Below are 27,986 nucleotides of genomic sequence, written 5' to 3'. Positions count from 1 at the left end.
TAAAGGTTGTACTACATGGTTCATAATGTCTTTGGCCAGTGGCCTCGCAGAACACCATCTCTAGTCAAGCAGCACTGTTAATCAGCAGGACAATAATCTGATGTCCAGCAAGAGGATTCAGTGTTATTGTTCCTACTCCATCTGGTTAAATCACCAGGCCTGTTGGATAAGATAGTATTTTAATGACTCAAACTTTATTAAAACTGTATTGTATATAGATGTCATATAAAAACAAGGATTATTTCCTAGAGTGTGTGGCCTTGACTCACTTAAACTTCCAAAGAATGCTGCACCCCCTCTGAATCAGGAAGTAGGCTAATACTTAAAGCCTTTATCCTCTTTTATGTATCCTAGGCCTTCCTTTGTTACCCTTCAGTATTGGAATCTTACAGTGTTGCACAATAACGAACGGCATAAACAATGTATCGTAAATTTGAAAAATACACTTAACCTCAAATAAAACAAAAAATAGTAAAGCAAAGTATTTTGTAAAAGAAAACTGTCACAAAATGTTCAATAGAAGAAAAACAAAATAATAAAGTCACGCAATGGTATTTTCCAATCATAGCCTTCCAATATGACTTCCTTTAGTAATCTGTAGGGATTGCAAAAAGATTAATGTATAGAATACTGTCTATGCATTCATACATAATGTGAGGAAAACAGTACTGATTCTGGTTTAATCTGTCTTTAAGTCACCCAAACCCAGCTCTTAGTGCTAAACATTCATATCATAAAACATTTAACAACTAAAAGTGGGGGAATTCATGATGGGCATTTGTTGAGATATGCCACACAGCCAACCTGATGTCAGCCATCCAGCTCAGCAGGGGATAATGGTATTTAGATGTCCTGTAAGCACGCAGATCCTCTCAGTCAGCAACATTAATGGGGCCATGAGGCATCCAGCTCATGTCCTCCATGCTTAGGTAAAGGGGGTATTAGACAGCAGTAATGCTGGCTGGTCTGAGTGCTCTGTCTGCTGTGTAGTCTGAGGGGGATCGTCATGGGGAGCACAGGAAAGGTGGCCAACTTTTGGAACAGGAGACAGAGTCTCTTCCCCAACTACAAAGTCTCAGATTCCGACGTTAATCGAAGACCCTCTGAGATCGCATATCCCCTAGCCAAGGAAAGCTGCGTGAAGACATGGAACTCCATGCAGGAGCTGAGCAGAGACATCTACGACATTTATGCGGAGTATGAAGATGAAGAGGATGAAAATGCTCCTTATGGCTTCTCCAAGCAGAATTTACCCTTAAAGAAGAACTACATGATCAACATCAATGTAGGGGGGAAATCCTACCAGATAGCCTACAAGACGGCCGCCAAGTATCCCAAGACCAGAATAGGACGACTGGCCACCTACACGGACCATAACATGAAGCTGGACCTGTGCGATGACTACACTGTGACCAACAATGAGTACTTCTTTGACCGGGACCCAGATGTCTTTCACAGCATCTTCAACTTCTACAGGACGGGTGTGCTGTGGATCAAGGATGAGTTGTGTCCTCGTAACTTCCTGGAGGAGATCAACTACTGGGGCGTGAGAATCAAAAACACCCACCGCTGCTGCCGCATCTCCTTCGAGGAGAGGCAGGATGAGCTGAACGAGCAGCTGAAGATCCAGAGGGAGCTAGAAGCAGAGGTGGAGATCGAGGAGAACGAGGAGCTCTTTCATGACATGTTCATGGGCCAGAAGCGCAGAGCTATCTGGAACTTGATGGAGAAGCCATTTTCATCTATCAAGGCCAAACTGATGGCGGTGGCCTCCAGCCTGTTTGTTTTGGTCTCCCTGGTGGCCATGACTCTCAACACTGTGGAGGAGATGCAATACAGAACTCCCAAAGGTCAGCTCAGTGGTAAGACCTACTGGGAATACGTGGAGTCCATGTGCATTGCCTTCTTCACTATGGAGTATCTGCTCCGTCTGGTGTCCACTCCTGATCTGAAATCCTTCAGCAGGAGTGTGCTCAACACCGTGGACCTTATCGCCATCCTGCCTCAGTATGTTCAGGCCATCCTGGAGTTCTTTGACAATGAGGAAAACTATATGAAGCACGAGGCCGACATGCAGGCAGTGGGGCAGGTGGGTAAGCTGGGCCAAGTGCTGCGGATCATGAGACTGATGCGAATCTTTCGTATCTTGAAACTTGCGCGACACTCCACGGGTCTGCGGGCGTTTGGCTTCACTCTGCGTCAGTGCTACCAGCAAGTGGGCTGCCTCTTCCTTTTCATTGCCATGGGCATTTTCAGCTTCTCCGCCATGGTTTACACTGTGGAGCATGACATGCCCCAAACAAACTTCACCAGCATTCCTCATGCATGGTGGTGGGCAGCAGTAAGTACATCTTTGTATAATGTTAGAGTCTAGAAGACAATAATGGCAAGACTCTGAAGTAGAACACAGAGGGAAGATACAGTTACCTTAGGAACACACTTATTTATGTAAATGAATGACTTTAATGCCGACAAAGTCCCAGGATAATGTGTTAACAGTTCAATGTTATTATTAATTATTTTATTTATTATAAAACACAATGAGATCAGCTCTACAGCAGCATGTGCCACCTCATGCTTTGGAATGGCTTACGTTGCCGATGGGGACATTCAAAGTACAGATGGTATATTTATTGATTTATTCATGGCATGGTTACATTTTAATTGGTGGAATAACCTGATTTATGTCTTAAGTAATAAACCCTTTAATGGATCCTTCCCCTTTTTCTTTGACCGAGTAGTTGAATCTTGAATCTATCCAGGGGAGGGAAATGTTAATCATCTGAATGATATTAATGCTTCAGATGTCTGTTGTATCCATGTGAACGGAAGCAGAAGTGTGCCATCTTAGAGTCACTGGTGCCCCCTATTTCTGGGTCAGTTTCCTGTGAATTCATTCTCCAAAATATTTTGGAAAGGTTATTATAATTTCTAATAAACTTTTGCGACAAGGGTGAAGGTGGGCACCCCTATCAATAGATAGGGTTTGAAAAGTGAAGCCAAAGCTTGAACTTACATTCTCTCTACTGGCCGTTGAGATAATCGTTGCTCGTCCAAAGTGATAACAAAACACAACACTTATAAATGGTAAATGGTCCTCATTTATATAGCGCTTTTATCCAAAGCGCTTTACAGTGTTGACTGACATTCACCCATGCTGTTACCAGCCAACCCGCTCACTATAAATACAATTGTGATATGTCTATAATTTAACAGGCAAATCTAAAGGCAGTTTAGGCACAGTCAAGACAAAATACAGAAGAAGTATCTGCTTCTCCTGAAGTGACCCTTTGTTGGTAAAAAATAAAGTTCAACAATTGGTTTTGTTGAAGATTAGGTTCTAATGAATACCAAGTAGGCCATCATTTAAGTATCAAATCAACCACCAACAAAGTACAGTTGGTTTTGCTTTTGAACATATGCATTCGTTTTTTGTTATCACTTCAAACAATTCACAGCACTAAGAGTGAGATATGGAAGCCTAGACAAATCAATCCATATGATAGGCTGAAAACCATTTTCTCCAAATGGTGACAATAAATCTAATACCGGGTCACACAATATAATCAGATTACTTGCTGGGGTTTTCATCTTCTCCACATTGTTAAATCGGTCAGTAAAAAGTCAGTCTTGGAACCCTTCGCTCATGGCTGTTTATAAGCAGTGGATGTAGTTATTGTGACACCTCCCATGGGTTTGTGGACTCTGATAATGAAGCCTCAATTTTGGCATTTTGCCAACTTGAACTTTACCCGTCACCATCTTGGACTTTCCGCAACCATTGGATGGTAATGACCAGATTTGGACTGTGGAGGAGCGATGGGTGGATCTTCTGGTGTGAAGCTGTTAACAAACTTGATGTAGTGACCTATCAATCACAATTTAGCCATGCCTTAAACATACCCAGCTTTAAAATATATTTGACTATACATTTATACATTCTCTTTGTGATAGACCTGTCTGTCTCTACATGTCAGCCCTGTGATAAACTGGTTACCTGTCTGTCTCTACATGTCAGCCCTGTGATAGACTGGTTACCTGTCTGTCTCTATATGTCTCCTTGTGATAGACTGGTTAACTGTCTGTCTCTACATGTCTCCCTGTGATAGACTGGTTACCTGTCTGTCTCTACATGTCAGCCCTGTGATAGACTGGTTAGCTGTCTGTCTCTACATGTCTCCCTGTGATAGACTGGTTACCTGTCTGTCTCTACATGTTACCCGTCCAGGTGTTCCCTGCCTTCGCCCAATGTCGGCCTCACTTTTTAGACCCACATGTTTGACGCCAGATTGCCACACAGTCTAGAACTACAACTAACTTTGGCGGGCAGAGATCTCTGATTGTCAGGTAGAGGGGCTCATTATTAGGACTGGTTGATGGTCACAGGGTAGGAGTGTTTTTACTTACTTTTATTTAGTCGTTTCTTTTTTGGATTTTGTCTATTTATTCTTAACTACCTTTTAAGAATAGATTATTGGGGATTTCCTGTGTCCCCTCTGACCCCTCTACCTACCTTTCTGTCTAATACAGGAAAGATGATCAACACTGTTCTACCAAGCACTGACTGAATTTGCCTGTAAGATTTTTGAGTCATGTTTCTCCATCTCCACTGACTAATGTACTCACTCCCCTTGCAGGTCAGCATCTCCACTGTGGGCTATGGAGACGTATACCCTGAGACTGTACTGGGCCGCCTCTTTGCTTTCATTTGCATCTCTTTTGGCATCATCCTCAACGGTCTGCCCATATCCATCCTCTTCAATAAGTTCTCAGACTATTACTCTAAACTCAAGTCCAATCAGTACACAGCCTCTGTGAAGAATCGAGGGAAGGTGAGGTTTGCAAGGAGGACAGTGAAACAGCTCAACCACTGCTTTGGAGGCCGCCAATAATATTATTGGTGCAAATCCGTGGAAACCAATGTGGTGGAAAAAGGACGAGGAGAGGAGGATTCAACGTGATAATTATTGTGTGGCTTCACCGACATTGGAACAAGGAATATGTTTACATTTGATGTTGTCACCTGAAGAGTGAAAATATTTTTAAAATCAAATTAAAATGTTCAATATTTTTAAAAACTAAATATGTTTTTAGAAAAGTAGAAACCGGATTCCCACAGTGAAAATGTGTCATATTGTCAGCACGTACTGTGAGTGGATAGTTTGCTCTGGGTGATTGAATGACAAAGCTTTTATACCATAGCCGCTCTCGGGGCATTAAGCTTTTTGTTGAACCCCACTGATCTTGGAAGATAACCAGTAGTTAGAGACTGCTTAACCAGGAACATGCATACATCTGAGTGACGCATATCTTTAAAAGCTGCTTCCATGTTTTAAATCTGTGTTCAGACAAGAGATCTGCTGGACAAAGTGTACTAAACCTTGACATACTGGTTCTGCTCTTCATGGGTTTGCAATGTTCAATAGTTCCGCCTACAATGCATGCAACTATAGGTCACATGATGCCATGAGACTCTTTTTTCAATAAACACTGTACTGCACCTTAAACAATTCTCCTCCTTGACTACATGAAGACCATCAATTTGACTTCTTCTGACCTTGCCTCCTATGAGTTAACAAACTCAACTTCTGGAAAAAAAAAAAATCTCCCTCCAGAGTAGTTCACAGAACTAACTGACAGACACACCTAGATGGAATCAGATTTATCTTGAACACAAGCCATTTTATTATTTCTTTTCTCCAACAACACATTGATCATAAACTCAAATCTCAAGTGATTGTTGGTGTGTCGGGTTAATTCCCCCTTTTCTGTTTTCTTTTTCTTATTTTCTCTCTTTTCTAAAGTAAACAAGCACTTCCCTATTTTGTATAGATACAAATACAAAGGGGACAGCACTGACATGAAACCATGCTACTTACAATTGTAGGTTTAATTTGACATTTTATTACTTCCTGATTTGAACGTCTTCCAGGGGGTAGTTTTCAAATAATCAACGAATTTCCAGTAAAACAGCTTCAACAAGCAAAGTTAAAATAAATAGTTGATGAATAAAGCAGGTGTGTAATAAAATCCATTCCTCTGATTTCAGGGTTTTATGTCCCATATGTTGCTGTTTCTGCATGAATGTAATATGCCAGTCTGAGCACGTTTGCCATCCTGTTTGTTGACCGTTGGTTCAGCCTCTGTGTGTATTTTAAGATGATCTGGTTGGACTAGCCCTAACAACTGCAATCCCACTACAACGGTCCTACAATGGTGGTCATCAACTCAGTAAGTCAACCACGTTTCTCAGTCCGGCTCGGAACGAGTTCACATCAAAAGGGAGTAGTTTACAGCATCTGACCAATCACACACATGGATAAGTCCATTGTCAACAGAGCAGCATATTTTAAAAGTCCAAACTATAATATTACATAATATTAGTAGCAATAATAATGCTGGTGTTATTTTATGCATTTGCAGACTGATCTCATGAAGTGGCGTATGTATGACACGCCAACTCGTATGCCACTATGGCGTGTTATCACTATCGCCTTTTCGCGTGTTTATCAACGCCGAACCCTAATCCTAACCCTAACGCTAAAGGGCGTTTACATACACACGGATGTGATGGGTCGTTTCGCTAGAGGGCGCTGACTGCACACACGGATGTGATGGGTCGTTTCGCTCAGAACGTACACATACACGCGGATAGCTAGAATTGCGTACAGATAACACGCCACAGGAAGTGACGTGTATATTTACGAAAAGTCATGATGCCACGTTGGCATTTGATAGTGTAAACTGTGCTGAGTTTCATCTGGATTATAACTTTACCTTCTTATTTGTGTACTATAGAATGATCCGCACATCCAACTCTGACTAGTCAGTAGGTACGACTTGGTCCAGAGCACCTTAGGTGTGCAGTCAGTGAGTCAGTGAGTCAGTGAGTCTGTGAGTCAGTGAGTCTGTGAGTCAGTCATTGAGTCAGTGAGTCTGTGAGTCAGTCAGTGAGTCAGTGAGTCTGTGAGTCAGTCAGTGAGTCAGTGAGTCTGTGAGTCAGTCAGTCTATGAGTCAGTGAGTCTCTGAGTCAGTGATGTTGTTAGTCAGTGAGTCTGTGAGTCAATGAGTCAGTGAGTCAGTGAGTCAGTGAGTCTGTGGACTTTGGGATTTGGCCATTGTTTTGTCCAAACCTATTTATGCCAAAAAGTGAGCATAAGATATTTGGAAGAATTGGCAATACCCTATTGCTGTAGTAAGAGTGTGCAGATGTGTGTGTGTGTGCGTGTGTGTGCGTGTATGTAGTATGGAGGGTGAGAGGGAGGGGTTCTCTTTATTGTTTTATCTTTCTTGTGTAAAGCACTTTGTGCTGCACACCCCGTGTATGAAAAGTGCTCTATAAATAAAGTTTGATTGATTGATTTGATTGATAAAGACCAACAAGACAACAAACTGTGACCAACATGGAAACAGCTGACTCAACACATCTCTGTGACACAGAGACAACTGACAATGATATGAAAGATAATCCTCATAAAGGTCACATTTGGCAAGTCGTTATATTACTCTCTCTTTAACTAGGCATACCTAGTCCACTGGAAGCTCAGAGGGACGTTATATAAGGTCAGTCTGTAGAGAGGTTTGCATTTGTCAGGTTTCACTTGGAAGATGCCATAGGTCGTCTGTCTGACCATATTTGTTTTAGAAATGAACTATTGGTTATAAATAATATATTAGAATATACCACAAATATAGGCTACCAGACTACAACTACAGTATACAATGTAGACATAGGATAACATACAATATACATGAGGCATTGGGTGTAAAACATGTTATATACATTTCTTTCAGAAAAGCGCAACATTCATTCCATGGCCTGTATCTACACTGTTTGCTATTATATAAAAACATATTCAGAAATCATAGTTAAAATGGGAAGATATTTGCAGATGATGAGGATTTAGACATCGTAAATTATTTAACCTAATGTATGTCATTTTTGACATGACCAGTGGAACAATCTACATAATATTGCCACTGGCAGGTATAACTTGCTCCAGAGGATGGCGCTAGTTCATCAATGACCATATCAGCTACAGCAAACACCAAAGAAGAAGAAGAACACGCGAAGGGAATAGTTAAAAAAAGTAAGGGAGTATTGAATGTTATGAGGTGTTTGGCTGGGTTATAATGGGGGGCTGACTTTACGTCATTAAAATATATACATTGCACTAATTACATCTAGAATAGAGTATGGTAGTGTGGGATATGGATCAGCAGCTAAATCAGTCCTCTTACAGCTAGATGTCATTCAAGCTCGAGCACTAAGAATTTGTCTAGGAGAAATGAAAACAGCACCAGTATGCTCCCTTCAGGTTGAAGCAGGAGAAATGCAATTATGGATCAGAAGGAAACAGCTTATAGCCAATCACTGGATAAATCTAAAAGGACACAATGAAGACCATCCAACAAAGAGAGTTTTGGAGATGTGTTGGGAAAAGGGGAAAGAACAAAAATCAAGCTTTGGGTGGGTCAGTGAGGGAATAGCAGAACAACTAAAAATACAGCAAATAGAAGTCAGCCCAACAGTTCTGTGGACACAAATACCAGAATGGATGCTACAAGAGACAAGCGTAGACCTAGAAATATGGAACATCAAGAGAAGAAATAAAACCGCGGACCTAGTACAGGAATTTTATAACTACACAGAGGGAAAGTATGGGGAATATGTACACATATATACAGATGGATCAGAAGAGCCCGAAACAGGAGCAACAGGCGCAGCAGTGGTGGTTCCCAGTCATCATATCAAAATATCAAAAAGAACATCAGACCACCTAAGCATATATGCAGTGGAGCTATGCGCAATATTAATGGCAATAGACAGGGTGGAGGACAGGGTGGACAGGAAGACGGTCATATGTAGTGATTCAGTTTCATCACTCTTAAGCATAAAAAACAGGTCAGTGAAAACACATCAGGAAATATTATATGAAATACTGTTAAAAACATCCAGATTAACACAACAGGGGAGGGAAATAATGTTCATGTGGGTGCCAGCTCACTTAGGGATACAAGGAAACGAAAAAGCAGACAAAACTGCTAAGGAGGCAGTAAAGAAAGAGGAGGTGGAAGTGAAAGTAAAATTATCAAAAGCAGAAGGGAAAAGTTTAGTATGGAAGGAAATAATCAACCAATGGAATCAGTATTGGAAGTACGGTACGCCCTAAACTACGAAAGCCCTAAACGGCCATGCATACATACATTTTATTTCATCCGTTTTCTCGTGATAACGAGATAATTTTCATCCGTTTTCTCGTGATAACGAGATAATTTTCCTCTGTTTTCCCGTGATAACGAGATAACAAATGAAACGTGATAGGCGAGATTTCAAATTCGGTAAAGTTGGAAAGATATTCACAGATTCGAACTGACCATAAAGAGACCCTTGATGTGTGTAGTGATTTTGGAGTCTCTGTAGGCCTACTGTATAACAGTGGAGTTATTTATTGTCTTGCAATTTGCAGACGGTGCCTGCGCACTCGCCCGGCTGCCGGTTGCGCATGGAGATCAATGTTCTCCGTTCAGCTCGCAGGACGGCTTATTTATGTAAAAAATCGGGGTTTTGGTGCTTGTAGCTCGTAGTCTTTGATATTACGGTGAGACAGAGGCATCATTTGTGTTTGAAAAACGTTTCACTTCTGATTTATTAAACCCGGAAGTTCGACTCTGTGAATATCTTTCCAACTTTACCGAACTTCAAAATGATCTCGTTATCACTGGAAAACGGGTGAAAAATTATCTCGTTATCACGGGAAAACGGAGGGAAATTATCTCGTTATCACGAGAAAACGGAGTAAAATTATCTCGTTATTGTTTTGTTCATCATTCTTTAATGAACCAGACGTTTTGTCTTTCACGAGCTAACCCGCTCGTCACTTTATTATTCTTCTGTGCCCCTCATCCCGAGTGCCCAACGTGGGGCAGGACCGAGGCCCCCCTCTACTGGTTACAGATAGCAATGACACCTTACTATCAGCACATCCTCCCTTCTTTGAAGTAATGAACTGTGAGCATAAGAAACATATGCATGAACACATTCATATGATGCCAAGACGATAAATCACAATTATTGAAAATCACAATTACAACATTTTCAGCTCTGCATTAACTTCTTGCTAACTTTTTTTTTTTTTTTTTTTTTAACAGTAGAACTTCAGCATCTATCATACTGATTTATAGGTCAAGTCTAACCGGTCTTTTGATCTGACGGTCAGATCGCCTCAGTACAGGTAACTCTGTGGCAACATTGCTTGTGTCCACCTGTACGTGTCCATCTGATGTCAGCTCAGGCACTGTGTCAGCCTGTGACACAGCATCTTCTCCATCTGCATCATCAGTTAGCGTCTTTTGAACAGTCTCTTTGGTTTTTAGAAGGTGACGCCGGTTCCTTCTGAACACATGTCCATCCTCAGTTCTCACTGCATAGGACCGAGGCCCTATTTCTTGAAGAACCGTCGCTTTCTTGTTCCATGCATCCTGGTCTTGGATCCTCACCACATCATCCTGTGCAAGTGGTCTCAGAGATCTTGTTGACTTGTCAAAGCGCTGTTTTTGTTTCCATTTTAAGTTCTCCATTTTCAACTGTATCTCTGTTTTCTGTTGGTTCTCCGTGTAGCGGGGCAGAGTAGTGCGCAGCTTGCGATTCATCAAAAGTTCCGCTGGGGAGAGACCACAGTCAAGGGGAGAAGACCTGTAGCTCAGTAGAGCCAAGTATGGATCCGACTTGCTGTCTGTGGCCTTTTTCAGAAGCTGCTTAATGATATGCACTCCCTTCTCCGCTTTGGACTGCGCATGCTGGGGACTGGAAGTGACATGATGGAAACCATATTGTCTTGCAAACTGCCGCCACTCATTGCAGTTATAACACGGACCATTGTCACTGACTACAGTCTCTGGTATTCCATGCCTGGCAAACATGGACTTGACATGTGTAATAACACTGTTAGCAGTTGCATTTGCGAGCAGAGCAATTTCTGGAAAGTTGGAATAATAATCAATTACCAACACATAATCTCTTCCATTGCAATGAAACAAATCTGTTCCTACTTTCTTCCAGGGTTCAGTGGGAAGATCAGGAATCAACATGGGTTCCTTGGCCTGTTTACTCTGGTGCCTTTTGCATGTCTCACATTTTCCAATCATATTTTCAATATCTTTATTTATTCCAGGCCAGTATACAGAGTCTCTGGATCTCCTTTTGCATTTTTCAATGCCCAAGTGTCCCTCATGCAGTTTCTCTAGTATTTCCATTCTCAGGCTGTGTGGAATGACAATCCGTTTGTCTCTCAATAACAGTCCATTCGCCACACTTAGCTCAGATCTGATGTGATAATATTTTGGACATGAACCTCTGGGCCAGCCGGTTTGGAGGTGTTCTATCACAGTCTGTAGCTCCTTGTCTGTAGCAATCTGCTCACTTATTTGCTTTATCTTGGCATCTGACACTGGCAGAGACTCAACTACCATGTTCACATGGTTCTCTACTTCTTTCTCAGTGGAGCTCACAGGACTCAACACTGGAGCACGTGATAGTGCATCGGCTAACACGAGATGCTTGCCAGGTGTGTATATCAACTCGAAATCATACCTTTGCATCTTCATGATGAGGCGCTGAATCCTCGGCGACATCTCATTCAGGCTTTTCTTGATGATTGACACAAGAGGACGATGATCCGTTTCAACTGTGAAGATGGGAAGTCCATAAACATAACAATGAAAGATTTCTAGTCCATAAGTCAGTCCAAGACACTCTTTTTCAATTTGTGCATATTTGCTTTCCGTCTTTGTCATGGATCTGGAGGCATATGCTACTGGCTTCCAGCTTTCTCCTTCTGCTTGCAGCAAAACAGCACCAAGCCCATCTTTTGAAGCATCCGTGGAAATTTTCAGTTTCTTGGTTGAGTCATAATAAGCGAGGACAGGAACAGTTGTCAGTGTGGTCTTTAAAGCCTTCCACTCTCTCTCATTTCTCTCTGTCCACTCAAACTCTGTTGAATCACGAAGGAGCTGTCTCAACGCTGATGTTCTGACCGACAAGTTTGGAATAAACTTTCCAATGAAGTTTATCATGCCCATGACCCTAAGCACATCTTTCTTGTCAGTTGGTCGTGGCATGTCTAGAATGGCTTTTATCTTCTTTTCATCAGGCTCAATGCCCTGTGCAGATAGTTTGTCGCCCAAAAATGTGATTTCCTGCACACCAAACTGGCACTTGGCACGGTTTAGCTTCAGCCCATTCTCACGGACTCTCTGGAGCACTTTGATCAGTCTCTCATTATGTTCTTGAAGGGTGGACCCCCAGACGACCACATCATCGACATAACAACGAACCCCTTTTAGGCCCTCCAACATGGTGTCCATGGCACGGTGAAAAATCTCAGATGCTGAGATTATGCCAAATGGCATTCTGAGAAACCTGTACCGTCCATAAGGTGTGTTAAACGTGCAGTATCTTGAGCTTTCTTCATCCAACTTGATCTGCCAGAATCCCTGCGCTGCATCAAGTTTTGAGAAGTATTTGGCTCCTGCCATTTCACTTGCAATCTCCTCACGCTTTGGTATCTGGTAGTGCTCACGTTTTATGTTCTTGTTCAAATCTCCAGGATCCATGCATATCCTCAGCTCTTTGTTTTTGTTCTTTTTATCCACGCACACCATCGAGTTTACCCACTCTGTAGGTTCCTCCACTTTAGTGATGACGTGCAGCTGGGACATCCTGTCCAGTTCCTTTTTGAGCCGCTCTCGAAGTGGAGCTGGAACTCTTCGTGGTGCGTGAATCACTGGGTTTGCACCTTCTTTTAGTTGAATTCTATATGTGTATGGCAGACATCCCATTCCTTTGAAGACATCATCAAAATGGTGAACTAGAGAGTCCACTGTGCCTGAGCATGCACTTATTGCTTCTGAGCAATTAATGTTATAGACTCTCCTCACCAGGTTCAATGTCTTTGATGCAGTCCCGCCCAGCAGTGACTCACGGCCCTCAGGTACAACTGAAAACAGTACATTGTATGTTTTATTTTTCACTTTTACTTTGAGTCTGCACTGTCCCATGCTTTCAATGTCTTTCCCATTGTAGTCCTTTAGCGTCACTTTCCTCTTCATTATTTTGGGCTTTTCTTCCATAGCTCTGATTTCTGTCAAGCTGATTAAGTTTGCCTGTGCACCTGTATCAATTCTTAGTGGTACTACTGCTCCGTTTACTTGGAGTGACACCAACCAAGTGTCTCCTTTATCTGAGCACTTTTCATTTTTCTCAGTGTCCTCCTGTTGCTTTGGTGCACCATCACATGACACCATCCCGACAAAGAAAGTCTCATTCAAGTCAGTTTCTTCCACTATTCTCACTGATTTTGGTTTACCTTTGGAAAGACACTGTTTTGCAAAATGATTTTTTCCATTGCATTTTGCACACTTCTTGCCATATGCAGGACACTGCCGGGGTTCGTGCCGTCCACCACAGCGTTTGCAGGAGTAGCTCGCGTCGTCTTTGCAATTCTTTTGTGGCGAGCCTCTTTTCATTTTGTGTTTAACCACAGCCACGTTTGCATTGTCATTTCCAGCAGTGATACCTGTTTCACTGAATGTCTTTGCATGCTGTAATGCTAACTCACTTGCATGGCACTGTCTCTCTGCCACCTCTAGTGTCAGCTGAGGATCCCGCAGCAGCCGTTCCCTCGTCCGTTTATCATGGATCCCATACACAATTTGATCACGGATCATGGAATCTTTCAGCTGCCCGAAATCACACGACTGTGCCTTCAGTTTTAAATCCGTCACAAAGCAATCAAAAGTCTCTTCCGGCTGCTGCATCCGGGAACGGAACACGTACCTCTCATATACTGTGTTTTTTCTCGGCGAGCAATGTGCCTCGAACTTTTCAAGAACTTTGTCGTATTTACCGCTGTCGTCACGCTCGTCGAACTCGAAGGTGTTGAAGACTTCGATGGCTTGGGGACCCGCTACCGTGAGCAGCAACGCAATCTTCCTGGCGTCGGGCTTCGAGTCGAGTCCAATTGCCGCCACGTACAGCTCGAATTGCTGCTTGAAGCTTCGCCAATTGCTGTCGACATTCCCCACTAGTTTCAGTCTCTCCGGTGGCCTCAGCGTCTCCATGTCGAGTCGACCTTCATTAGCTGCCTTTTACTCCTGGTACCATGTTTTGTTCATCATTCTTTAATGAACCAGACGTTTTGTCTTTCACGAGCTAACCCGCTCGTCACTTTATTATTCTTCTGTGCCCCTCATCCCGAGTGCCCAACGTGGGGCAGGACCGAGGCCCCCCTCTACTGGTTACAGATAGCAATGACACCTTACTATCAGCACAGTTATCACGGGAAAACGGAGGAAATAAAATATATGTATGCATGGCCGTTTAGGGCTTCCGTAGTTTAGGGCTTCCGTATGGAAGAGCCTGGAAAAAGGCAGACATTTTATTACAAGGAGTAGTAGGAGAGATGGGATGTTATGGAGATAATAGAACAGAACAGGTAATAATGAGTAGATTAAGAATAGGACATAGTAAACTGAACAGCACACTTAATATAATAGGGAAGCATGCAAATGGTCTGTGTAACTGTGGGGAGAGGGAAACAGTAGAACATGTGGTGATAGCGTGTCCTGGATATGAAAGGGAGAGGGAGATGATGATTAGAGGGTTGCGGAAGGTAGGAGTGAGGGAAATTAATTTTAACAGTATTATAGAATGGGGAAAATCGAGGGAAGGGAGGAGAATCATATTGAGATACCCTAGTATCAACTGGATTAATTAAAAGGATGTAGAAGAAGAGGAACGGGAGAAGTAAAGTCCAGCAGATGGCGGTATATGCAACACTAAGGATGTCAACTGCCATTAAACACAAACGAAGAAGAAAGAAGAACCAGTCCTCTGGTGGTGAAGTGACCTCTGCTGCTAGCTACTAGCCTGCTGTAAACGATGGCTCCTCCAGTCGCGGTGTCGCCTTTAATCAAGGTGTGTGTTGCAGCACATGTTTTGCGCGTGGCCGTTCCTCGCGCTTTAATCTAAATTACCTGTGTTACCGTGTTGTCGGTTGCTAGCTACACAGAGCACGCGAGCCAGCTAACTCCTAGCCAGGAAGCATGCTAGCATACAACTAACGTCAGTTGTAACGTTACGACAACTTGTAGTTATTCACAGTTAGCCTTCATGCTGCATTAAAGCTCAGTGTTAACAACGCAGCACTGCGACGTACATGTATGTCTATATAGTGTAATTGTGTTTGTGTAGTGCGACGTCCATTGATGGTAATAGCTAAGACAGTAGCACTTAGTGTTTCCATTGAAACGACCATTGTTATATATATATACATATAAATAACCTTGGATATAATGGACATCATTTTATAAGTAATGTATTTATCTCAACAAGTTTACCTTTCCTAAAGTACTGCAGCTGTTTTTGCTTTCCTCGTTGTCGCCCTCTGTTGTTCGTTTTTGGTGGTGACGGATTGTAAATACGTTACATCTTGATGGAACTAATGTAGATGTGTGACGTTAGTTTGTGACCATGACCAAGGTCTCAATAGGGTCATTCCGTGTCATTTCATCAAATGCTTCCCACCTGACCATCTCAAAATGTCCTGTAAAAATTCTAGTACAAAGACACACTTGTTAATAGGACAAATCCAAAATATTAGGTCTCTACTGTCAACAGTTTTCTCATGAAACATCATTGAATGAAGGGTAGTTTAGACGGTTTTTAGCATCATACTCTGAAAAGCCATTTTTAAACAGCAATATCTGGAAAACTATCTCACCTGTGGCCTTCAAAATTTCTACAGTGTATATCCGTTAGTAATAGCCTCCAGAAATATCAGGGGTGTAGCTCAATGATAACCTAGTATGGTAGGTCCTTAAAATGTGGCTTGTCGAAATGAAGTAGCAAATTTGAAGAGTAGTTGCAGGACTGTATAGAGTTCAGTGGGTCTGACATAGTGAATGCTAAGTAAGGATGTTGAGAGAACCTTAAGCAAAGCCATGTCCACTGATGTAGAGCCAACATGGCAACACGTCTTCTCCCTTAACTCTTCCAGTAGTACTCAGATATCCAAGATGATTTGCATGGACTGTGAAGGGACTGGCATTAATTTGCATGGTATTCTCCTTTTACAGACGGCAAGGTATTCAGCTTTGATTGCTGGCATCATCTATGGCAAAAGGAGATATGGTGAGTTATTCTCATTAATAATCATGCACTTGACTGGAACAATGCAACGAGATGAACCCACTATAATATACTCAACACAGCAGTCGTTTGTACCTCTTAGTGGAGAACATGTTCCAAAGCTCTTATTTGTGCTCCGAGGAGTGAGGAGACATCTCTGAGGAGATATGTGGATACAGGAGAGCAGCCTTCACTGAGGTCTTTTAATGGCCGACGCGCCCCCTTTTTTGGAAATCAGTTAGTAATTGGACGCTGCAGCTGATCAGACTGTTTGGAAGCATCTCAACATCAGTGGAGTTTCATACTAGAGGAAACTAAAGGGAACCACTACACGTTTTGTTCTCTGAATCAGCGTCGAGTTAAACACCCGTGTTAAATGTACCTCTGAACAACAAAATGACCACAACCATACAGAATGCAGTGTTGTTGATGTGCAGATGTTTGTTAAACAGGTAACAGCCGACAGAGAAGTCTGCTGCTCTGCCAGTGAAATAACGTCTTTATTAATATTAGTACAGTGAACATGTGTTCAGACACAAACTCCATCTAAAGTCTCTCCAGCTGTTAGATCCGACTGACCACTGATCAGCTGTCATCAGAAATGGACCTCGCTTCATGTGACGCTTCAAAGGAAACGTCTTATTTCTCTATAAACATATTTCCTCGTTTCCTCTCCTCAAATGGTTTCCTTGCATCTCGCCATGCATCCCTGGTGGGCGGGACTAAGACGTGAGGGAGGGAAGAGACTTGAAATGCCCAGTGACTAAAACCTGATACTCTTACAAAAAAGCATCACGTCATTAATCTGACAAATCAGATCATAAACTCTATTTAAGGCAAGGCAAGGCAACTTTATTTTTATAGCACATTTCATACACAAGGCAGACTCAAAGTGCTTCACATCATACAACAAAGTGAAAAAAAATAGAAGAATTAAAAGAAAACAAAGGCAAAATGAAAAATGCATTACAGAAAGAAAAGGAGAATAAAAACATATTTGCAATAATTAAAAACAGTGCAGACATTAAAAGATTTAGCAGAAAGCTATGGTGAACATAAAAGTTTTCAGTCTAGTTTTAAAAGTGGTCAGAGTTGGGGCAAGTCTTACATCTTCAGGAAGTTTATTCCAGCCATTTGTTGCATAGTGACTAAATGATGCTCTCCCGTGATTGTTGTTTACTCTGGGAATCACTAACAGATTGGTCTCAGAAGATCTTAGTGGTCTAGAAGGCTTATGTAGTGGGAGCATATCAGTGATATACTTCGGCCCTAGACCATGTAGTGATTTATATGTGAGCAGGAGGATTTTGAAATCAATCCTCTGACATACAGGGAGCCAATGTAAGGATTTAAGAATTGGTGTAATGTGCTCACATTTTTTGGTCTTTGTAAAAACTCTAGCAGCAGCGTTCTGAACAAGCTGTAGCTGCCTGACAGTTTTTTTTTCGGAAGACCTGCAAGGAGACCATTACAGTAGTCTAGCCTACTAGTAATAAAGGCATGTACAAGTTTTTCTATGTCTTGAGCTGACATGAGCTAATTAATGAGCTAAATAAATTTAATGGATTGAATGTCGTAAAATCTGTGTAAAAATAACAAGACAGATCTCCATTCAGTTGCAGCAGCACCTTATTTAAGAAGGATGTGATACTTTGGGTTTTTCTTCCTGCTTGGTGCAATTGAACAAGATTTGCTAGAAAAGATCATTTTGAATTACAGTCAGTATCAGGTGCTGAAACTCCTTCTTTGTCCCAGACAATCTGAAGCCTATTGCAGCGGAGGAGCGTCGCATCGAGGAGGAGGAGAAAAAGGTCCGCGAGGAGCAGGAGCGCATCGCCAAGCAGCTAGCAGAAGGTAGCCTCATCTGCTAATCCTGTCACACATTCAGTTTGCACATGCACAGTGTACAGGGAGTGGATGCTGTAATAGCAACACCAGTGTAGAATATAAAACAGTAGGTGTTGCATTTCACAATACAGTCCATTCAGCTGATAACTGTAAACCATATTTGCCATTTAAAATCCTAAATGTACTGATCCCACGTATTTGACATTGTCCTTCCAGCGAGTGAAGATACCATTCTGAAGTAAAGCTGGTGTGCGGTGGGACGATGTCCAATCTCGCCCTCTTCCTTTCTTCAAAATCAGGACCATCTTCCAACACTCCCACGTTGTAGACGTAGTCACTGTTACCTCTCTGGGATTTAACTTGCTTACATGACGTAGAATACATCTCGTGAACTGAGCACTCCTAAGTTATAAAGGTCATGTTTGTGATGTCATAAATGCAGAAGTACATGATCCCTGTGGTCTGTCTTTTTTACATGGATGATGACAGTTGACTAACTGAGTCGTATTAAATGCAGATGTTTTGAATGTGTTGGGTCATGTTGAGTTGCTTCCTCTTAGCTTACACTAGATCCCATTTGTCACTTATTATTTTGTCCCTTTAATCATGAGAAACATAACGGAGCTTTTTGTGTTGATCTTATTAGAAGATGAAGGAAGCTGATAAGTAAAGTCTAACTTAATTCTCATGGATTTCCTGCTGTCGCTTTGTGAGCCTGTGGAAAATGTGATGCTAGTACATTAGTTTTAGACGTATCATTTACTGTGGAATTTAATTTTCAATTTCAACAACATCTGTGTGAGTCAAGTGCAAAAACAATATTTGGAAATCTGCCTTTTATTTTCTTGTATAAACTACTTGGTCACTGTAATTTCCTTAGGTCTGTTTTGTCTGTAACACTCGGCTTACATGCTTGTTGGCATGTGTCCTTGGAAAATAACTCTGTTACTTAGTTCAGTGTCAAAATAGTTGCCCATCATAATTAGTGTGTATTTGCAAAATAATCATTTCAGTCCCAAGTACATTCCAAACTTGTTAAAATGAATGATTTCAAATGCTGACGAGCAACGTGGGAGTTTGTTAAACAGACTACAGAATCATAGTCACATGAATTATAATTTCATAATGGTGAAATCATACCTCATGTGTTGCTCACAGTGGACACTGCTACAAACTGGAACCTGTAACCATGGAGACGTGTGTCCGCTTACCTCTCCAACAGTCCCTGACCTGACCTGACCCCGAGTCCAGACCTGCTGAACCCGGCTCATCTCCAGGTCAACAGGATCCAGGATCATTTAAATCTAGCTGTTGTTTTGGGATCAGAGATGCAGATTTAATACTGTTGACACATCACGTGTGGAGTTACAGGTTTGGATGGTTGAACAGCTGAGGATGTGAAAGCACAGAGGCCTGACATGATCCAGGACATATTAGAATGACTACAATGGCAGACTAAAAATACTTCTGGACTCACTGGAATGCTCCTGTCTTTACTTGGCTCTCACCTGCTGAAGTGAACACAAATACACTGCTAAAAAAATAAAGGGAACACCTAAACACCACATGCTAGTTCTCAATGAATAACATATTCCAGTTGGAAATCTTTATTCATTACAAAGTGCAATGCGTTGACAACAAAACATGGATGATTAATGAAATCAAAATCCTCATCTTATGGAGGTCTCGATTCAGAATCATACCGAAAATCAAAGTGGAAAATCAGGTCGCAGGCTCATCCAACTTTTGTGGAGATTTTTCAAGACATGTCGATATGATCCTCAGTAGTGCGTGTTGCCTCCACGTGCCTGTATGCACTCCCTACAACGCCTGGGCATGCTCCTGATGAGACGAAGGATGGTCTCCTGAGGGATCTCCTCCCAGACCTGGACCAGAGCAGCAGTCAACTCCTGGACAATATGTGGTGCGACATGGCGTTGGTGGATGGAACGAGACATGATGTCCCAGATGTGCTCAATAGGATTCAGGTCTGGGGAACGGGCACGCCAGTCCATAACATCAATGCCTTCGTCTTGCAGGAACTGCTGACACACTCCAGCCACATGAGGCCCATTGTCATGCATTACAAGGAACCTAGGGCCAACCGCACCAGCATATGGTCTCACAATGGGTCTGAAGATCGCATCCCGGTACCTAATGGAAGTCAGGGTACCTCCGGCAAGCACATGGAGGGCTGTGTAACCTTCCAAAGAAATGTGTCCCCAGACCATCACTGACCCACCGCCAAACCGGTCATGCTGGAGGATGATCGATTTCAGACCGTTTGAGTTGAAACTTGAACATCAGTGGCCTGCTGGAGGTCACTTTATAGGGCTCTGGCAGTGCTCCTTCTGTTCCTCCGTGCACAGAGGAGCAGACATCGGTCCTGCTGTTGGGTTGTTGTCCTTCTTCGGCCCCCTCCACCTCCCCTGGTGTACTGGCCTGTCTCCTGGAATCTCCTCCATGCTCTTGACACTGCTGGGGGACACAGCAAACCTTGCCACAATGCGCATTCATGTGCCATCCTGGATGAGTTGCACTAACTGGGCAACTTCTGTGGGTTGGAGAAACCGCCTCATGCTACCTCTAGTGGTGCAAACACTGCCAAAATTAAAAAAAGAAAAACATCTGCCAGAAAGGCAGAGAAAAGAGAAATGGTCTGTGGTCACCACCTGCAGTACCATTCCTTTATAGGGATGTCTTGCTAATTGCCACTCGTTTCCACCTGTAGTCTGTCTCATTTGCACAACAGCAGGTGAAATTGATTCCCAATCAGTGCTGCTTCCTAATTGGACAGGCTGATGTCTCAGAAATATGATTGACTTGCAGTTACATTAAGTTGTTTTAGTGTTCCCTTTATTTTTTTGAGCAGTGTATGTAATAGGTGGCAGTACTGGGATATTTTTCATTTTTAAAGTACACCATGAAACAATTTCAGAGAGACCTGCTCCCGAAGATCCAGTGGTTTCATAGCCGGTTCCAATCAGGGAGGAGGGTACTTGAACGCCCCTTTTCCTTCTCCAGTACAGACTCTAGGGGCAACTAGCAGGGAGCCAAGAAGACAATAACCTCCCATACATTTAGGAGGATGTAGGTCTGTTCGTAAGAAGGAAGCAGTCCACGAACAGCCTTATAAATACAATATGCCAATGGTTAAAAAAACAAAACAAATTCATCCATCCATCCATCCATTTTCTTCCGCTTTATCCGGGACCGGGTCGCGGGGGCAGCTGCCTGAGCAGGGACGCCCAGACTTCCCTCTCCCCGGACACTTCCCCCAGCTCCTCCGGGAGGACCCCAAGGCGTTCCCAGGCCAGCCGGGTGACATAGTCACTCCAGCGTGTCCTGGGTCTTCCTCGGGGTCTCCTCCCGGTGGGACATGCCTGGAACACCTCCCGAGGGAGGCGTCCAGGGGGCATCCGATACAGATGCCCGAGCCACCTCAACTGGCTCCTCTCGATGTGGAGGAGCAGCGCCTCTACTCCGAGCTCCTCCCGTGTGACGGAGCTCCTCACCCTATCTCTAAGGGAGCGCCCCGCCACCCTGCGGAGGAAGCTCATTTCGGCCGCTTGTATCCGGGATCTTATTCTTTCGGTCATGACCCAAAGTTCATGACCATAGGTGAGGGTAGGAACGTAGATTGACCGGTAAATTGAGAGCTTCGCCTTTCGGCTCAGCTCTCTCTTTACCACGACGGACCGATACAACGACTGCATTACTGCAGCCGCTGCACCGATCCGCCTGTCAATCTCACGTTCCATCCTTCCCTCACTCGTGAACAAGACCCCAAGATACTTAAACTCCTCCACTTGAGGCAGGAACTCCCCCCCGACCTGGAGGGAGCAAGCCACCTTTTTCCGGTCGAGAACCATGGCCTCAGATTTGGAGGTGCTAATCCTCATCCCGGCTGCTTCACACTCGGCTGCAAACCGCCCCAGGGCATGCTGGAGGTCCTGGCTCGAAGGAGCCAACAGGACCACATCGTCTGCAAAAAGCAGACGATGTGGTCTGCCCAAAATTCAATTAAAAAATTCAAATTTTTCTGTTGCACAAAATGATTTCCTGGATGCATATTGAGTGAGTTACACACCCCAGCCTCTGTATGCCGGCCTGGACCACATGTTGGCCCGGTGACAGGTCCAAGCTCCGTTAGCATTTAGGGACAAGATGACAGCACATTACTTAACTGAGCTTGTGACTACAGACGGGAACATCTGAGCCTCTGCTGACATAACATGACAGGACGAGTTTATAATGTTCTTCATCTACTCAGGAATGTGAATATGCCCCTGTTATTCCTTCTCACATCAATCCCATGTATCCTTTGTGGATCTTTTTATGCTTTACTTCCACATACAGTCTCATCTCCAGCAATGCGGAAGAAAACCCAAACATTGTTGCTCAACCCAAAAGTAACAAGTGATCGTTTATTTAGTCCCTTTTATCAAGGTCAGGATAAAAACGTCGGCTGACACTTATACTAACAAACTCCAAAATCAGAATCAAATTGACTTATGGCATCCTTAGCAGTGCTTTCTCCATGAATCTTTATCTGTGGTTCCATTGGAGGACGTGTGACTCGAGGCTCAGGCCGTTATGTATCAGTTATGGAACTCTGCAAACAATTACATAAAGGAGCACGGTGCTGAATGTGAGGGTTCATCAGCTTACAGCGGGGATTTAGTTAACTGGATTAGCAGTAGATTTAAACTCTGCATTTAGGTTCAAGAAGGTAAAATAATCAGTGAGCCTGTCTGCGTGTCTGGTATAAAAAGGCTGACACGGTGTCTTCTCACTACAACAGTCCTGCACTGAAAACCTGCTGCTAGTTCATTCTACAGTTCAGGTAAGAAGATCTTTGTATCAACTCAGTATGGAATTGTGAAAGCCGTCCTCCCTTCAGCCACATCCTTCTGCTCTACTGTGAACAAAGAGGCATCTTGGGTTTCTTCTCAGGATGGACCTCCACGTGTTTGCCCTGGTGATGGTGTTGCTGGCCGGTGTGGAGCAGAGCCTGGCTTCCTGCGTGGTGGACAGCTTCACCGTCAAAGACGACTTTGATCCAAAAAGAGTGAGTAGAGAAATATGTCTTCAACTCAGTTCCAGCGCAAATAACACTAGCAGAATGATCCTGTTGATGTAATACTACTTTATTAGAGTAATACTACTGTGTAGGTTCAGGACAGATCACGAGCTCTCACTGATGAATGAGTAGGAAAACACATGGAACAGGAAGAGAATGATTGACATCCTCCAAATACACCATGGAATATAGTGTTGTTGTTTACAATGATACAGGGTATGAGAAATTGAGCAAATTGTCAACAACCTCCTTGATTGTAAAATACATATAAAGCATGTTGTGCTGCTTTGTGTGCGTCAGTATGCAGGGAAGTGGTACGCTCTGCAGAAGAAGGACCCCGAGGGTTTGTTCCTGCAGGACAACATCTCTGCTGAGTACACGGTGGGAGACGACGGCTCCATGGTGGCTTCCTCCAGGGGCAGAGTCACTCTGTTTGGGTGCGTGGTTCTTCTTTTATGTTCACATTGTTTTTTATTAGGCAACCAAAGTGCAACTCACAGAACAGAATTACAAGTGTTACCCTTTTGTTTTTAAAGGTATCGGGAACAGTGAACATTGTCTCCGCATTAAAGGGAAATGGAAGCTAATTACATAAAAAACATAAAATACACTCTGCTCAAGAAAAAGAAAAGATAAATACAATACATAAGTAACACAAATAAATACAAATCTAATCAAGGCAGATCCATGAATTGGTGGCAGAATAAAGTAAAGATGAGTAAATAATAAGTTAATAAAAAGAGGTGGGGGGGTTAGTCCGGGGGCAAGGTCGGTAAGGAATTGAAATAGTTTATGAAAGAATTCCATTTCCGAGAGAATGTATTGGCAGCCTTTCACTGCTGAATGTATCTTCTCCAATTTAAGGACAAACATAAGATCCTTAAACCAGAGAGCTGACGGGGTTCGGAGACCTCCAGAGGGGAAAAACAGTAAAGGCTAAAGCTTCTGACTGTAGAGAGTTAATGGGGAGTCGTACAAGTGAGATCCCGAATATAGCAATAAAGGTATTTCTTTTTAAAATATTGTATTTAGCAGCAGTCGAGTTGTGATGTTTAAACAAAGGTGACATTTCTATGAAAGAGGATTATCTCTTTCTAAGATGAAGGTGTTCTGAGAGAAAAGTCAGAAAGTCAGAATGAAAGCACTTTGAGCTCCGTTGAATCCGTCCCTGTACATTTCTGTCTCTCCTTGATGTCCAGGTTCTGGGTGGTGTGTGCCGACATGGCAGCTCAGTACTCCGTGCCCGACCCCGGCACCCCTGGCAAGATGTTCATGAACTACCAGGGCCTGGCCAGCTACCTGTCCAGCGGCGGTCAGCCTCCTCTTTACTGTGCACACGTCACCTCCATGTCTCTCAGACCATCAGGACTAACGTCTTGCTGTCTCCTGCAGGTGACAACTATTGGGTCATTGACACAGACTATGACAACTATGCAATCACGTATGCCTGCCGCACCCTGAAAGAGGATGGAAGCTGTGAGGACGGCTACTCTCTGGTCTTCTCCCGTAACCCCCGCGGCCTCCCCCCTCCCATCCAGAGGGTGGTCCGCCAGAAGCAGGACGAGATCTGCATGGCCGGAGAGTTCCAGCCCGTGCTGCAATCTGGTAGGTACTCAGACACGATGCATCTGTGTATATGTATGTATATACATACATGTATATTTAACTTTAAAGGTCATATTGAAAACATTTTTATGAAACGAATCATTTAAAAAAAAAATACATCCACAGAGTTTTTTAGAAAGGTGCAGAATCAAAGTATAATTTCTTGTGAAAAAACATTTTTGACTGTGAATTAATCATTTTAGAAAATGTTGTCATCCGTAATGAATGTTTTGTTTACCTCTGTGTCGATGTGTGACGTGTGGCTGCTGCTTCTAGCAAGGCTTTGTGAGCCAATAGAATAAGGGCGTTGGCTTCACGTGGTATCTCTACGGGTCAGGGGTCAAGAGTCTTTGGGGTTGCCAGTTAGTGAAGAAAACAGAAAAATGGCTGAGTTTGACGGTAAGCGGGTGGCATTGGTGGTTGTGTAAAGAACTGGCAACCCATTGAGGGCGCATTCGCTTCTTCGAGCAACATCTGTTATTGTGACGTGAATGCAAAAGAAGGGGGAGTGCGACATCTAGTGGCTGGATGTTATCAATGTTGTCAATAGCACCTTTAAATGTAGAAACTAGTTTAACTCAATTCAATTGAATTTTATTTATTTAGCCTCAAATCACAAACGATAAATCTGATTTATATTGATAGGAAATGTTCTAACACGTGTTCCTCCTTGTTAACAGGAGCCTGCTAAACGCCGTCCGTTGCCCAAAATCAAGACAGGGATCTGATGCAAAGATGCAAACAGGAGAATAATCATGCTGTGCTTATGATTTGCCAACATGGAGAGAAGCAGGAGCGAATGATCAGATTCATCAGAATCAACAGCCATAAGAAAATGTAACCAACACTGACAGACAGAAATAGATTTGGAGGCCAAATCCCATGAATTATTATATTATACAGTCTACCTGTGAATGTAATGAAATAACCAACCGCACGCTGTTGCATCACTGTGTAATCATTCTGTATTGGTGACAATAAAGTTTGGAATGAAACTTGCTGTTGTCCTTGTTTTAACAGAAGAAGAAGAAAGTACTGCAGTACAAACTACTAGCAACTAAACTTGGTGATCCTACTTCGTGCAACATAAAAAACACAGCCATAGACAAAATCTGACATTTCAAGTATAAAAAATAAAGTAGAACAATTTTCCAGATGACGGATAAGAAACCATGATGAATGTATCCATTCAGGTTTGGTCTGATTGTGAGAGTTTTCAGTACATCACTAACTGTATTGCTACGTGACATTATGAATTCCACGTTCCTACCAATAACCACACACTATGTACAACTGCACAACTTTGAAGAAGAAAATCCTTTAAAAACACTAGGTTTAACAAGTTGTCATGTTGAATTCATCACTCATCTATCCCATTCATGTGTAAATATACTCAACAAAAATATAAACGCACAAACTTGAAATGGTGAACAAAAATAAAATGTCATGACATTTGCTCAGATTGTTGATGCATTTGTTTTGCTCAAACCCAGTAGTCCAGTGTCACTTGGCCACTCCTATTGACTACAATCTCAGATTGAGTATTTCAACTCACGAGAGTCATGGAGCATGGCAGAGTGGTGGTCAATATGCGTGACCAGTACACAGACACTCGTTATGGTCTGGTCAATAAAAGGGCACACCAAAATGTGGACTTTTGTCACTTGTCAATATGCCACAGATGTCACAAATCATGAGGGAGCGTGCCATTGGCATGCTGAGTGCTGGGTTGAGCGTTACAGCTGTGGCAACACAACTGAATGTGCATCATTCCACTGTCAGCTGCCTGTGGACTCGTTTCAGAGAGACTGGAACGACAGCGAACCGTGCACATGCCCGCCGGCCACGTGTTACCACGCCTGCTCAGGACTGGTTCATGCGGCTCCAGCACCTCCGTGATCGGTTCCGCACAGCGACCAGAACTGCCGGTGAGACTGTTGGTCTGCACAACAGGCGGATATCAGCGCAGACAGTCAGGAACCCACATTGTTGAAGTTTGTGAACTTGGATCATCGACCCCCATTGTGTTCTTCCTGCCATTACTCCAGGACTTTTGTTTTGAAATTGATCCTAATGCTCGCAAATTAAAGCCACTTTATTGATAAAGTTGTACTGTTATTTTTGGATAGTTACTCTGTTTTGTCACATAACAATAACTACAAGTTTTTCTTTGTGCGTTTATATTTTTGTTGAGTGTATATTAAAGGATTCGTCTGGTGATATTCAGAATTTTCTCAGTCAACTATCGATTATACACTATACAATACTTCAATAACAAGTACTGCCTGTGTATCCCAAAACCTGATGTTCTTTTGTTGCCCAAAATGATGAAATGAGCCATTTACTTTTGTTTGAGTAATGTTTATTGAAAACAACATGTCAGAAAATGATTAAATCCTTTAAAAAAAAATATAACTACATATTTGTGAGTCATTGGCAGAAACAAATGGGCTTCTGGCTAAAAGCCACAGACTGTAGAGAGAGATTTTTATCAAAAGATTATAATTCCACCAAGACAGGATGTGTTCAGACCTTTTCAACTTGCATAAAACAAAGTTGTGATTTATCAAAATATATATTTTAGAAATGGCTGGTTTATCTATTCAAGATAACATAAGGTGGTAAAATTGTCAGGAACTCTCATTTACGCACACATCCTAATTATATATATGTGAACTGGGTTGCACTGCTGTATATTATACTGTTTATGGTATCAAACACATTGATGACAATAAAAAAGGAAACTTTAGAAACAGACTCTGAATGCTGCCCGACGTGATTTGGTCTAGTGCTCCTCTGAGTAGCTTTCCGACAGCGAGTACGGGCCGGGCCTCCCCCAGTAGTCCACCGCTCGGACTCTGTAGAGACCGCCCACCTCCTGGTCCACTGCACAACACAACGTAGTATGTGCTGTTATTCTTTCTATGTCCAGGCCAAAACATACACTGCCCAAAATAATGAAGGGAAGACATAATCATCAGTCTAACCCCAAGTCAAATTCAGGGACATGTATCTGTCATGTAGGAAGCATGATGGAATCAGTCCCTGCTTTATTGCAGATGAAACAGATGGACTGACTGCTTCTTCTCTAGTTCTGGTTCTTCTCGTGTCCTAGTCACTACTTGTAGCATGAGGCGGTGCCTGCAGACCATCAGGTTTGCAAGAAGGTTTGCTGTGTCTCCCAGAGCACACCAGGTCACTGATGCCCTGATCTGGGTCTGGGAAGAGACCCCCAGGACACCATCCCCCCACTCATCAGG

At 42.8% G+C, this 27,986-nt stretch overlaps 4 protein-coding genes across 6 annotated transcripts in view; 3 read left to right on the top strand and 1 right to left on the bottom strand.

The window, feature by feature from the left end:
* Nucleotides 1-890: 890 nt before the first annotated feature.
* Nucleotides 891-5,528, top strand: LOC311022668 (potassium voltage-gated channel subfamily V member 2-like). The gene is made up of 2 exons (XM_084024150.1): nt 891-2,341; nt 4,638-5,528. Exons 1-2 carry the CDS (start codon nt 1,007-1,009, stop codon nt 4,890-4,892), a joined length of 1,590 nt encoding a protein of 529 aa, XP_083880276.1. The 5' UTR covers nt 891-1,006; the 3' UTR covers nt 4,893-5,528.
* A 9,295-nt stretch (nt 5,529-14,823) lies between these two features.
* On the top strand, nt 14,824-18,490 carry atp5meb (ATP synthase membrane subunit eb). Its single transcript, XM_084024174.1, has 4 exons — nt 14,824-14,978; nt 16,139-16,193; nt 17,946-18,044; nt 18,255-18,490. Exons 1-4 carry the CDS (start codon nt 14,943-14,945, stop codon nt 18,278-18,280), a joined length of 216 nt encoding a protein of 71 aa, XP_083880300.1. The 5' UTR covers nt 14,824-14,942; the 3' UTR covers nt 18,281-18,490.
* A 4,151-nt stretch (nt 18,491-22,641) lies between these two features.
* LOC311022683 (purpurin-like) lies at nt 22,642-25,691 on the top strand. Its single transcript, XM_084024172.1, has 7 exons — nt 22,642-22,884; nt 22,995-23,109; nt 23,422-23,558; nt 24,321-24,433; nt 24,514-24,726; nt 25,407-25,534; nt 25,578-25,691. Exons 2-6 carry the CDS (start codon nt 22,996-22,998, stop codon nt 25,415-25,417), a joined length of 588 nt encoding a protein of 195 aa, XP_083880298.1. The 5' UTR covers nt 22,642-22,884; nt 22,995; the 3' UTR covers nt 25,418-25,534; nt 25,578-25,691.
* Nucleotides 24,475-27,986, bottom strand: part of idua (alpha-L-iduronidase) — a 32,080-nt gene continuing 28,568 nt past the window's right edge. For 2 of the 3 annotated variants that reach the window (XM_084024141.1, XM_084024142.1), the window contains exon 14: nt 27,083-27,612. In XM_084024141.1, coding sequence (XP_083880267.1) covers nt 27,512-27,612 — 101 coding nt within the window. In that variant the 3' untranslated portion in view covers nt 27,083-27,511. Of the gene's footprint in view, nt 24,508-27,082; nt 27,613-27,986 lie in introns of those variants that run through there. The other variant, XM_084024143.1, reaches the window with a different exon arrangement.

Source organism: Eutrigla gurnardus (assembly GCF_963514095.1).
Source record: "Eutrigla gurnardus genome assembly, chromosome: 13".
Taxonomy (NCBI): Eukaryota; Metazoa; Chordata; class Actinopteri; order Perciformes; family Triglidae; genus Eutrigla; species Eutrigla gurnardus.
The sequence above is the reverse complement of the archived record's forward strand: the minus strand, read 5'-3'. Positions and strand labels throughout refer to the sequence as shown.

What these genes read in the sequence shown, in the direction of transcription:
- LOC311022668 (XM_084024150.1), top strand. Translation starts at nt 1,007, where the DNA reads ATGGGGAGCACAGGAAAGGTGGCCAACTTTTGGAACAGGAGACAGAGT. An exon ending in ATGCATGGTGGTGGGCAGCA is followed by an intron (nt 2,342 to 4,637) that starts GTAAGTACATCT and finishes CTCCCCTTGCAG; the next exon opens with GTCAGCATCTCCACTGTGGG.
- LOC311022683 (XM_084024172.1), top strand. Translation starts at nt 22,996, where the DNA reads ATGGACCTCCACGTGTTTGCCCTGGTGATGGTGTTGCTGGCCGGTGTG. An exon ending in ACGACTTTGATCCAAAAAGA is followed by an intron (nt 23,110 to 23,421) that starts GTGAGTAGAGAA and finishes TGTGTGCGTCAG; the next exon opens with TATGCAGGGAAGTGGTACGC. An exon ending in GGCAGAGTCACTCTGTTTGG is followed by an intron (nt 23,559 to 24,320) that starts GTGCGTGGTTCT and finishes CTTGATGTCCAG; the next exon opens with GTTCTGGGTGGTGTGTGCCG.
- atp5meb (XM_084024174.1), top strand. Translation starts at nt 14,943, where the DNA reads ATGGCTCCTCCAGTCGCGGTGTCGCCTTTAATCAAG. An exon ending in CGGTGTCGCCTTTAATCAAG is followed by an intron (nt 14,979 to 16,138) that starts GTGTGTGTTGCA and finishes CTCCTTTTACAG; the next exon opens with ACGGCAAGGTATTCAGCTTT. An exon ending in CGCCAAGCAGCTAGCAGAAG is followed by an intron (nt 18,045 to 18,254) that starts GTAGCCTCATCT and finishes TTGTCCTTCCAG; the next exon opens with CGAGTGAAGATACCATTCTG.